General features: G+C 43.3%; 1 protein-coding gene across 2 annotated transcripts in view; it reads left to right on the plus strand.

Annotated features, from left to right (window-relative positions):
- f8 (coagulation factor VIII, procoagulant component) overlaps positions 1–12,312 on the plus strand; it is a 75,129-nt gene that overhangs the window by 40,058 nt on the left and 22,759 nt on the right. For both annotated transcript variants that reach the window (XM_078210386.1, XM_078210387.1), the window contains exons 10-13: positions 563–774; positions 2,531–2,681; positions 3,866–4,075; positions 7,336–8,512. In XM_078210386.1, the coding sequence (XP_078066512.1) occupies positions 563–774; positions 2,531–2,681; positions 3,866–4,075; positions 7,336–8,512 (1,750 nt within the window). The remainder of the gene's footprint in view (positions 1–562; positions 775–2,530; positions 2,682–3,865; positions 4,076–7,335; positions 8,513–12,312) is intronic.

Here is a 12,312-nt window from a genome sequence, read left to right on the forward strand (position 1 = left end):
AAAGTTATTCATTGTATATGAACGATTTGCGATGTTTGTGTTACATGATAAGTTACAATGTCAATGTAGACTGACCTTTTTCATTTAAAGGCTAGGAATTCAGTGTGAAGAAAATTGGATGAGACTCCTGGGAGTTTACCTATTTGTTTTATTAATTAAGCAGTTCTGGTGAATATCAGAATTTTACATTTTTTTTTGTCATTGATGAAATTGCCACGTTGATTTTGAATAGAGCGTTTAGTGAGTTCTCCGCATTTTTTATTTTTAAAATGTCATAATTGAGATTAAAACTATATTAAGAATAAAAATGTTACTCCTAAACTACTACAATATGTAATGGTGATCAGAACCGCTCCATCCTACACAGCAGCCACACCTCAACTTCATCAACACCTGTAAATGTTCTGCTGGACAATGTCCTCAGTGGAATGTTTCCTGAATAGATAATTATGACTGTTGGATTCACACATGACATGAATGATGGATGCTATTTTTTAGGTATTCACCAATTATTGGGCCGATTCTGCATGCTGTATAAATTCTGGTTGGATTCTCTCTGCAGATCGCAATGTAAGGCACCTCAGTGTTCAGCCCAATAAAACCGTCACTTACTTCTGGAGTGTGACTGAAAGCGATGGACCTACCAACTCTGACCTGGGCTGCCTGACTCGATTTTACTTCAGCAATGTGGATAAGGATCGTGATATGGCCTCAGGGCTCATTGGGCCGCTGCTGATATGTGCAAAAAACATGCTGGATATCAATGCACGATTGGTGAGGAGAAGACACTTATTAATAATTTGAGATTATTCATCATGTGCCATCTGGAGTTTTGTATGAAATTTGATGATGTTTTTCAAGTCATGGTTTCGATAACTATGGGAAAATGGTGGAGAGTGGTTGTTTTCAGCACTGGTTCCATGCAATAAGCTTGTTGGACTAATTTCACTTATTCGTAATCAACCTATATCAAATACATGTGTAGATATACTAACCTACAGTTTACTAAATGGTGGAAGAGTCAGGAAGCGTTGACCAGTTGACACGGCACCTGAACTGAATTCTGTTTGGAGAGTGACGTGTATTCCTGCATGACCTGGCTGTGAGTGAGATCCTTAATGGGGTCTTGAGTGGTTGACTCAACAAGCAATTCCTCTATGTCACTTGGGCTGAATGGCAGAACACTGATTCAGCTGATGCTGGTTGATGGGTTTGTTCACGTAACTCTCCTTGACTGACCTCCTCCTTCACCAGATCTGCTGCTGTGACTGAGAGGCATTGAGAGGGTTTGTACTTGGGCCACAGTTAGTCTTGATAGGGTGAAATCCCAACTGCACCTGACAACCCCACTGAGTAAAATGGAGGTGTGCCAAAAGGTCAGAGTCGCTGACTGAACCATGGGCATGTCCCGTGTACCCATGGATTCCTTGGAGAGTAATGCTGACTTACAGATGGCCAGGACACATGACATTATGATCAAGGAAGGAGAAATCACAGGTGAGACATGCAACCGTCACTAAGCTACATATTGACAGGTCAGTTCCCCAAGAGTGGCATCTTAGTGATTACTCTGAACCTTTCCCCTACAGCATGGATATATTCAGCCAGGACACCCCACAGCATGTTGACCTTCAACCCGTCCACCCCCGTGTCCTGGAGGGGCAGGGGATGAGGGGAGGAACCCCCAAGGTCACTTCCAAAATCACCCCCTCACCAGAAGCATGGACACACCTACCCATAGATACCTTGTGAGACCCCCAAATGCCCCAGTATAACTTTCAAGTGGCGACTTGCCTGCTTACTCCCCCTTAGTGCTCACTCTGCCAGGCCCCTGCTTTTCATGACCTGTACCAATTCCTGACCATGTGGCTTCCAGCTGGAGGGACAGGAGCATCTCAGGCAGCTGTTGAGTCGACCTTCAAGTCCACTCTTGCGATGCTAAGGAGTCCATTTAAATATTTATTGTGTTCCCCCACCCGCTCTGGCTGGGAACTCGATTGGGGTCGGCAGCGCAGCCTGGGAGGTTCAGAACAGGTCCAGTGACCAGCACGGAACGCATTTTTCAGCCGATGACTGAATCTCCAGCTCAATGTAATACTTGCCGGGAGCTAGTGGACCTGGGGAATCCACCCATATTGTATTCTTTCCTAGTCATTTTAAATTTGACGGTATCTACTTGTCAAGGCCCTCAGTCCTTCATCAGGATCTTCCATTAAGAGTTAACTCAGTGTAAGATATTTTACCACAAGTAAAGGCATTTGGTTATCTAATGAGACTAAAGATTTATAAACACATGAGAAAATAGAAATGTGAATAGGTTACACAATGTAATAAAGATGTTTATTATAGCTTTACAATGACTGCAATGATTTGGCAATCACTGGAACAGCCATGGAGTTCTCTTCAGAGAGCCAAGTTTCAGACACAGAACAAGTAACATTTTCAACCTTCAACTCACAAGGTAAGACAGGTATCATAACTCCACTCTGGCAAAATTAAGCCTTATTTTTACTTTCTATTTTCTTCACAGGTGAAGATAGACAAAGCTATGTACCTTTTTTTCTCCATATTTGATGAGAATAAGAGCTGGTACATAAATGATAATATTGAAAAATATTGCGAAGATCCATCACGAGTGAATCCAAGTGATCCTGAATTTTATGATTCCAACCAAATGCACAGTAAGTGATTAGTGAAGTTTCAGTAACATTAGTCATCTAACCCTAAATAATCCTTTACATATCCTTCTGGAAATATGTATCTGATGCATGAATTTGATTTGTGAAGCATTTGAATGATCTGAGGGGAATAAAATTGACTTCCTTCAACTCCCAGCTTTAATGAGGCTGCTCCTAATTAAAACAGGAGCCTGCATTCTGGTGACTGCTGAGCAGGAGACATGCCATGTGGGTCTATGTCTAGATTCACTTTGCCCAACCTGAGAAAGTCATTGAAATGTTTCCTGCACAGGACCTAGTTCCTCTTCTCCACTCCTCTGCTGTTTGAGCCACCTCCAACCATAGAAACCCATAGAAATCCTACAGTGCAGAAGGAGGCCATTCAGCCTATCGAGTCTGCACCAACAACAATCCCACCCCGGCCCTATCCTCGAAACCCCACATATATTTATCCTGCTAATCCCTCGAACATACACATTCCAGGACATTAAGGGGCAATTTAGCATGGCCAATCAACCTAACCTGCACATCTTTGGATTGTGGGAGGAAACCGGAGCATCTGGAGGAAACCCATGCAGACACGGGGAGAATGTGCAAACTCCACACAGACAGTGACCCAAGCCAGGAATCGAACCCAGGTCTCTGGAGCTGTGAGGCAGCAGTGCTAACCACTGTGCCACCTTGTCGCCCATGTTTTCATTCTCTGCAGTGTAGGCTTTCTCATGCTAATGACAGGGAACATGATGCTTCTCCATGCTGCCACTGCCTCCAGCAACACCTTAAGTAAGATGTCAGAAAAAATGGGGATGATCAGGGTGCTGCCCTGGTCTGGGGTCCTCCCACATCCACCACCCTCTACTCCAACTCCTGCTTCTATTATTGAGACAAACGGCAGCCACAGCAATGACTGTTGTTCGCCCTTTAAATCGGATCCGCCTCCTTCCCTTCTCCGTCGCTAATTAGACAGCAAATGAGATTCTGGGCCAATTAAGTTGATTGTCAATTAAAATTTCAATGTGTACATGTTAACAACGCAATGCAGAGTTGAATCCCAGAAATGAAATTCATTGCCAGGATCCTGACTCAGGATTTGAATCCCACTCTACGGGTGCTTTCCTGCACTATTAACATTTTTGTATTTGTTACACTCCAGGCACTGATTTGTATATGTGCATGCTATTTTGCAGGTATTAATGGGTTTGTCTATGAAAATGTCCCAAAGTTGAAGTTCTGCGAGGAAGACGTGATTTTTTGGCATGTGATAGTTGGCACTCAAGATAACTTCCTTTCAATCTATTTCCACGGACAAACTTTTAAGTATGATGGGATATATGAAGATGTGTTAACTCTCTTCCCATTTTCCAGTGAAACAATCCGCATGGACATGGATAACATTGGTCAGTACTACAGAGTTTTGCACTTGTTTTACAGGGACATACGTGATCCACAAACCCTTGAAACGTGATCCTGGCAGTTAGGCTAAGACCATATTTCCCATTACACTGCTGTAAGAGGTTTACACTCCCGTTTCCCCTTCTGAATGGTTCTTAACTTTCAGATTTTGTAAAGGATAAAATTACACAGACACGGTTTGACTCAACCACAAAATTAGTGTTTATTTAAAAAACACATCATGCCTGAATACAAAGTGCTATAAACAAGTGTAAATGACACTAGGCAACACTCCATTGGTTAGTCCAATTTAAATCCCTCCACAATTTAACGTCAGATTCCACTTAAACACACAAAATCACCACAACTTATTAGAAAGTCTCTACTTAAAAACCCTGTGTATCTGCCCAAACCTTCCTCAATTCAAACCCAAATTCCCAGGATTTGATTATTACCCTTAAATTACTTTAAAACCCTCAGTCCCAATACCCCTCAGATTTGGCAGATAACTTACAATCCTCCACGCAGGAGTGGTCCTTCTGATGTGAACTATAGGTCCGCATGCCAGGTTGGCCATTCCTGACCCTCTTTCTTGACCGCCATGCCAGACCCTTTGAACTTGTCTTTTTTATAATGATTCAGTTCTTGGCCCGCAATTGTTCACTGTTTACATGAATAACCTGGAAGAAGGAACAGAATATAACGTTTCTAAATTTGCCGATGATACGAAGGTAACTAGAAGGGCAGTTTGTGATGAGGGTATTGCGATTCTGCAAAGGGATATGGATAGATTGAATGACTGGGTGAAAACCTGGCAAATGGAGTTTAATGTGGGGATGTGTGAAGTCAAGCACTTTGGCAGGAGGAATCAAAAGGCAGATTATAATCTAAATGGAGACGGACTGCAGGTGAGTGAAGTACAGAGGGATCTAGGTGTTCTACAGCATGAATCACAAAATGCTATCAAGCAGGTCCAAGAAGTTGTTACAAAGGCAAATGGCATTTTGACCTTTATTGCAAAGAGGTTGGAGTTGAAAAATAGGGAGGTTTTGTTACAATTATACAAGGTGTTGGTGAAGCCTCACCTGGAATATTGCATACAGTTTTGGTCCCCTTACCTTGAAAGGGATGTAGTAACATTGGAGGCAGTCCAAAGGAGATTCACTACGCTAATTTCTGGGATGAGAGGGTTGTCCTATCAAGAGAGACTAAATAGTCTGGGTCTGTATTCCTTGGAGTTTGGAAGAGTGAGGGGTGACCTTATTCAAACATATGAAATCCTGATGGGGCTTGACAGGATAAATGGTGAGATGTGAGACAGTCAAGGAAGAGAGAGATTTTCACATGCATATCAGTTTTGGAGCCAGAGATACCTCACTTTAATGGAGTCCATTCTTTTTGGTTATGATAATAACATCAGCACTGAATGCGTCTGTCTGGACCAGGGTATGTAACAGTAGATTGAGAGGTGCAAAGCACTGACCATCCAGCAGGATGGCTTCAGGAAATATGTTTATGATATTCCGATAAGAACACAAGTAATAGAAGCGGGAACAGGCCACCAGGTCCTTCAAGTCTGCCCGCTATTCAATACAATCATGGCTGACCTATGCTGGCTTCAACTCCTTTTCTGCGCCATTTCTCCATAACCCTCCATTCCTCGATCTATCAAATATTTATCCACCTTCACTTTAAATACTTCCAACGATGCAGCCTCCATTACCCTTTGGGGAAGAGAATTCCAGAGATTTCTTGATTGGGTTCTCAGGTGGCAGTTATCTTGTGCCATTTCTCCATTTGTCCCCATATCTGATCCTTTAATAGTGCCATTTTGGAATGTTTGAAATTTTTCACAGTAACTTAATTGCTGTGTTAATGTAAGCCTACTTGTGACTAATAATAAATATAACACCTGGACAGAACTGTACAGTTCATACGCTGAATTTGGTTTTGATGGCTCATAGAAGCAAGCAATGTTCCTAAAATGTACTGGACTAACAATATGTATATCATCTTTCCCATAGTCTAATGAATGTTCCTTGGTTGAGCAAGTAATTGTTTACTGTACATTTACATACAGTTTAGGCAACAACCATTGTGTTGGGGAGTTCCAGACAGGAGAAGTAGTGTGTGGACATGTTTTCTGCCTAGGTCCCTGAAACTCGCTGACCAAAACCTCTCCATCTTTCCACCTCATTCTTGCTAACCAAGCTCTTCATGACCACTTCAAATATTTTTGGGTCAGTTTTGATTGATTAAATCTCTGTGAAGGGCTTGAGGTGTATTTCTACATTAAAGATACTACGTAAATGTGAGTCGCTGTTATTGAGGATTAACCACTGTCATTGTATATGGGCTTTTTAGATTAGTATGAAACAATGTTGTCATGCAGCTACAACAGTTTGTGTCTCTTGTGTAAAGGTGTAAGTCTGACTTAACTCCCATTCTGTTGGTAGGAGTGAGACCTTGCTCCAGTAACGATGAAGGAACAGCTGAAATATGTCCAAAACAGGATGGTGTATAAATTGGAAAAATCGTGTTCCCACTTACAAGCTGCTCTTGTCCTTCTAAATGGTAGAAGTTGCAGCTTTGGGAGTCTCTCAAAGAAGCCTTAGTAGTTCCTGGTCCGTCCTTACCCACTGGAGGAACTACTTAATATACTCACAATTCTATGCAGAATACACAGAGATTCCAGTTTGTGAATAGATTGGAGAAGCTCAGGACATTTGCCTTAGAGCAGAGACAGCTAAGAGGTGTTTTGGTGGAGGTGTTTAAAATCATGAAGTGTTTTAATGGAGTTAGTAAAGAGAGTAAGTGAATACCAATGGCTGAATGGTCGATAACCAGAAACAGGTGAATCACGGTAGGTGATTAACAAAAGAACCGGGGGTAACATTTTAAATCAATGAGTAGTTAGAATTTGGAATGTGCTCCCTGATCAGGTGTTACATAACAGATTCAACTGTCGCCTTTAAAAGGGAATAGGATAAGTATTTGAAAGAGAATAAAAGTCAGGAAAACGGGAAAGAACAGCAGAGTGAAGCTATCTGGATTGCTCGTCGAAATAACAGCACAGGATTGGTGGGCCCAATGACCTCCTTCTGTGTTGTATTATTCTATGACTGACCTCCATCTATATCACTTTCAAAATGAGAAATTATGAAATGAAACTGGTTATGCACGGTTGCACTTAACTTGGGTAAAAATTGATTCTTTCTAACTTTACAGTTTTACTTTATTATTCGCTTTATCTCTCAACCTACAGGTTTGTGGCTTCTGGAACCCCTCAATTATCAATATCAAATTCAGGGCATGAGGGCAAAGTTCAGAGTTCGTAACTGTGACAATGACCCAGAAATGTTGGAAGACTTTTTTAGGGAAGTTGATCCTGATGAGGCTAATGGGAATATACTTCCAGAAGAAATGAAGCAACTTCTTTTCAGACCACGAGGATTCAAGAGGTACAACAGCAACCTAACAGAAGAAATTGAACTGGAGGAATTAATGAACATGACTGATGATATGGAAAATATAACAGAGAAAGACCCCATCTGGTCATATTGCAAGCAAAAACAACATCACACCTTAGATAAGCGATATGCTCAAAGAAAGAAGAAAAATCGCTTTTCAAATCATGGTAACCAATTGTTCAAAGATCCCAATGAACTGAATCAAACTATTAGAAAGGATTTCTATGATCTATCTGAAACCAGCAAGACAAAAGAATCTGATAAAATGCACTCTTCCTTCACCAAGGACAATGGAGTTAATAAACACAGTAAAAATGGAGAAGTTGATGAGTTAATTAAAACAAACAACAGCTCGGATGATCTTGTTCAAACAAACCGAATGAATATACCTTTATATGATCGCCCAGAAACTAACCTGACCTTTACGCAAACAGATGGTAAACAGGACTTCCTCTATGAAAGTCAGCACCTTAAAAAGGAGATTGTATTGACCAACAAATTGCAACCGAATCAAAGCCAAAAGCTGGATGATGGAATGATCACAGAGACGCAGCTTCACAAAACATTCATATTTGATCAGGGAATTAGCAATGGAACAAAGGCAATGAACTTATGGGATAATTATACAGCTGCACCCTTTGGGGAATCTGAAGGGTTAACACCTAATCGGACATTGTTTAATGAAACGTCAACCACAAGAACTGTAAACAATTCCCAACAGGCCACGGAAGAAACTCTTGACTATGACGACTACATAGAAGAAATTAACAGTGGAGCTGGTGAGGAATCCAGCAACAGAGATCTGCATGATACTAACTTCAGAGCTTTCTCCAGTCGTGAGCGGTGCCCAGAGGAGGATCCAAGCTACAACCCACGAACTTCCAATTCACAGTCTAAATACTATTACATTGCAGCTGTAGAACTGATATGGGATTATGAAGCCAGCCAAACAACTAGAGCTTCCAAGCATAGGTAAGTGAGTATCAATGTTGCTTCATGAAGGTGGATATATTAAATAAGATAACTAGATGTAATCACTGAACAATAGATTGCACTTGTCGAATTCATGTTCAAGCCCATGACTTGTTCAATATAAAGTACCAACCTGGTGAAGATACAACTCAGGACTACAAACAGAAGTACCATAATACACATGTGATCCCACAACCAACAGGGTCAAATCAAAGCTCTGTAGTCCTGCAAATCCAGTTGTGAATGGTGTGAATAACTCAACAATAAACCGGAGGCGCAGGCTGTATGGATGTCCCCATCCTGTATGATGACTTGAGTCCACTGCATTAGCTCAAAAGACTAGGCTGAAGGATCGCAAAGCATGTTCATCCAGAAGTGCCAAATGAATTATCCATCTTGGCCTTCTCCTGAGGTCTCAGCTTCACAGATGCCAATCTGCAGTCAATTTTATTCACTCCGTAGGCACAGCCAAGTTACACCCCATATTATGTACACATGCAGGTCTCCCTGATTGGACAGCCATTACTGCCTTAATCAGGGACATATTTTATTGTCCAACCAAATAAACCAACTCAAATTAACTCAAGGACAACTTAAAAGAGGCAGCTCCCAAAAGGAAGGGAACTGCCCGAAACAAAAGACAAAGCGGAAAGGAAACTTAAAGCATCAAATTAAAATGTGATTAAAGGAATCAGTAATACACCCCAGTCCCTGCGGTGCCCAGCGAGAAAGGAAGGCATTAACAATGCCCTCAGACACCACATGCTCCCTCTCCAGGGACACCCGGCCATGAGCCTTAATCAGGGAGCTCATATTGTAAAAGGTTTGGTTTGATTTGATTTGATTTATTATTGTCACATGTATTAGCATACAGTGAAAAGTATTGTTTCTTGCACGCTACACAGACAAAGCATACCATTCATAGAAAAGGAAACGAGAGACTGCAGAGTGTAGTGTTACAATCATAGCTAGGGTTTAGAGAAAGATCAACTTAATGCAAGGTAAGTCCATTTAAAAGTCTGACAGCAGAAGGGAAGAAGCTCTTCTTAAGTCGGTTGGTACGTGACCTCAGACTTTTGTATCTTGTTCCCGACGGAAGAAGGTGGAAGAGCGAATGTCTGGGGTGTGTGGGGTCCTTGATTATGCCGGCTGCTTTGCCAAGGCAGCGGGAAGTGTAGACAGTCAATGGATAGGAAGCTGGTTTGCATGATGGATTGGGCTACATTCACGACCTTTTGTAGTTCCTTGCAGTCTTGGGCAGAGCAGGAGCCATACCAAGCTGTGATACAACCAGAAAGAATGCTTTCTATGGTGCATCTGTAAAAGTTGGTGAGAATCATAGCTGACATGCCAAATTTCCTTAGTCTTCTGAGAAAGTAGAGCCATTGGTGGGCTTTCTTAACTATAGTGTTGGCATGGGGGGAGCAGGACAGGTTGTTGGTGATCTGGACATCGAAAATCTTGAAGCTCTCGACCCTTTCTACTTCGCCCCCATTGATGTAGACAGGGGCATGTTCTCCTTTACGCTTCCTGAAGTCGATGACAATCTCCTTCGTTTTGTTGACATTGAGGGAGAGATTATTGTTGCTGCACCAGTTCACCAGATTCTCTATCTCATTCCTGTACTCTGTCTCGACATTGTTTGAGATCCGACCCACTACGGTGGTGTTGTCAGCAAACTTGAAAATCGAATTGGAGAGGAATTTGGTCACACAGTCATAGGTGTATAAGGAGTGTAGTAGGGGTCTGAAAACATAGCCTTGTGGGGCACCGGTCTTGAGGATGATCGTGGAAGAGGTGTTGTTGCCTATCCTTGCTGATTGTGGTCTGTGAGTTCGGAAATTCAGGATCCAGTCACAGAGGGAGGTGCCGAGGCCCAGGCCACAGAGTTTGGAGATGAGTTTCGAGGGAATAATGGTGTTGAAGGCTGAGCTATAGTCAATAAATAGGAGTCTGACATAGGTGTCTTTGTTATCTAGATGTTCCAGGGTTGAGTGCAGGGCCAGGGAGGTGGCGTCTGCTGTGGACCTGTTGCGGCGGCGCCATTGATTCATGCCATGACTAACGTTTTGAAGCACTTAATAATGATGGATGTCAGAGCCACCGGCCAACAGTCATTGAGGCATACTGCTTGGTTTTTCTTAGGTACCGGGATGATGGTCATCTTCTGGAAACAGATAGGGACCTCAGATTGTTGTAAAGAGAGGTTGAAGATGTCTGTGAATACCCCCACCAGCTAATCCATGCAGGATCTGAGTGCTTGTCCGGGTACACCATCTGGGCCAGTCGCTTTCCGTGGGTTGACCTTCGAGAAAGCTGCTCTGACATCTGCAATGGTGACCCAGATACAGGTTCATCCAGGGCTTCCAGGGTGGAGGGCATGCTCTCGCTGATCTCTTGCTCAAAACGAGTGTAGAATGCATTGAGCTTATCAGGGAGGGGTGTGTTGGAGCCGGTGATTATACATGCCTTCATTTTGTAGCCTGTTATGTCTTGCAGACCTTGCCATAGTCGCGGGGTCGGTCTGGCTAGCCTGGGACTCTAGCTTGGTCCAGTACTTACTGTCTTTTGATATCTTTGATGGATCTCCATAGATCGTATCTGGCTTTCTAGTATAGGTCAGTGTTGCCTGACTTGAACGCCTCAGACCTGGACTTCAGCAAGCAGTGGATATCCCTGTTCATCCATGGTTTCTGGTTGGGAAACACACGGATTTGCTTCTTTGGCATGCAGTCTTCTACACACTTACCAATGAAGTCAGTTACTGTAGTGGCTTACTTGTTCAGGCTGGTCACAGAGCTTTTAAATACTGACCAGTCCACTGACTCCAAGCAGCCCCGTAGGAGATCATCCGATTCCTCAGACCAACATTGCACAACTTTCTTTGATGGATTCTCCCGCTTCAGTTTTTGCTTGTAAGCCGGGAGCAGGAGCACAGCCTTGTGGTCCAATTTGCCAATGTGTGGGCGGGCGATAGACCAGTAGGCATGTTTGATATTTGTGTTTGGGCCTCTAGTGGAACAGGAGACATGTTGGTGGTAACTTGGTAGTACGCTCTTGAGCTTGGCCTGATTGAAGTCCCCGGCCATGATGAACAATGCCTCGGGATGTTTCGCCTCAAGGCTATTCGTAGTGGTGTATATTTCGTCCAGCGCGATCTTCACGTCTGCATGGGATGGGATGTAAACTGCCATCAGGATAAATGAGGTGAACTCATGCGGAAGGAGTACGGGCGGCATTTTAGGTCAGGTATTCTAGGTCTGGGGAGCAGAAAGTTGCCAGTGTTGCTACGTCTAGGCACCACGAGGTGTTGATTAGGAATCAGACCCCACCTCCCCTAGCCTTGCCTGAGGCCGCTGTACGGTCCATTCGATGGATTGAGAAGCCCTCTGGTTGTAGGGCACTGTCCGGTGAAGCAGGAGTGAGCCACATCCCCATGAAACAGAGTACACAGCAGTCCCTCAGTTCTCTTTGGAAATTGAGTCTGGCTGTAAGTTTGTCTGGCTTGTTTTCCAGAGATTGAACATTTGCGAGCAGTAAGCTGGGGAGGAGAGACTTAGGACCCCGTTGTTTCACACTCACTTGCAGGCCTGCACGTTTTCCACGCTTCCTGGAGAGTTTACTTCTTTTCTAGCCTGAGAGACGGTGAGAGTGGTTTGCAGTGTTAAGGGTATGGTTGTGTCCAATGAGGTTCTTCACTCTGGTCGGAGTGTGGATGGAGGAATTGTTGCCTTGCTTGCAGTTCCTGCGTCAGTAGATGGGGCTGCACGGCTGGGCGTTCCGGATACATATGATGGGCC

The sequence above is a fragment of the Mustelus asterias genome, chromosome 4 (assembly GCF_964213995.1).
Source record: "Mustelus asterias chromosome 4, sMusAst1.hap1.1, whole genome shotgun sequence".
NCBI lineage: Eukaryota > Metazoa > Chordata > Chondrichthyes > Carcharhiniformes > Triakidae > Mustelus > Mustelus asterias.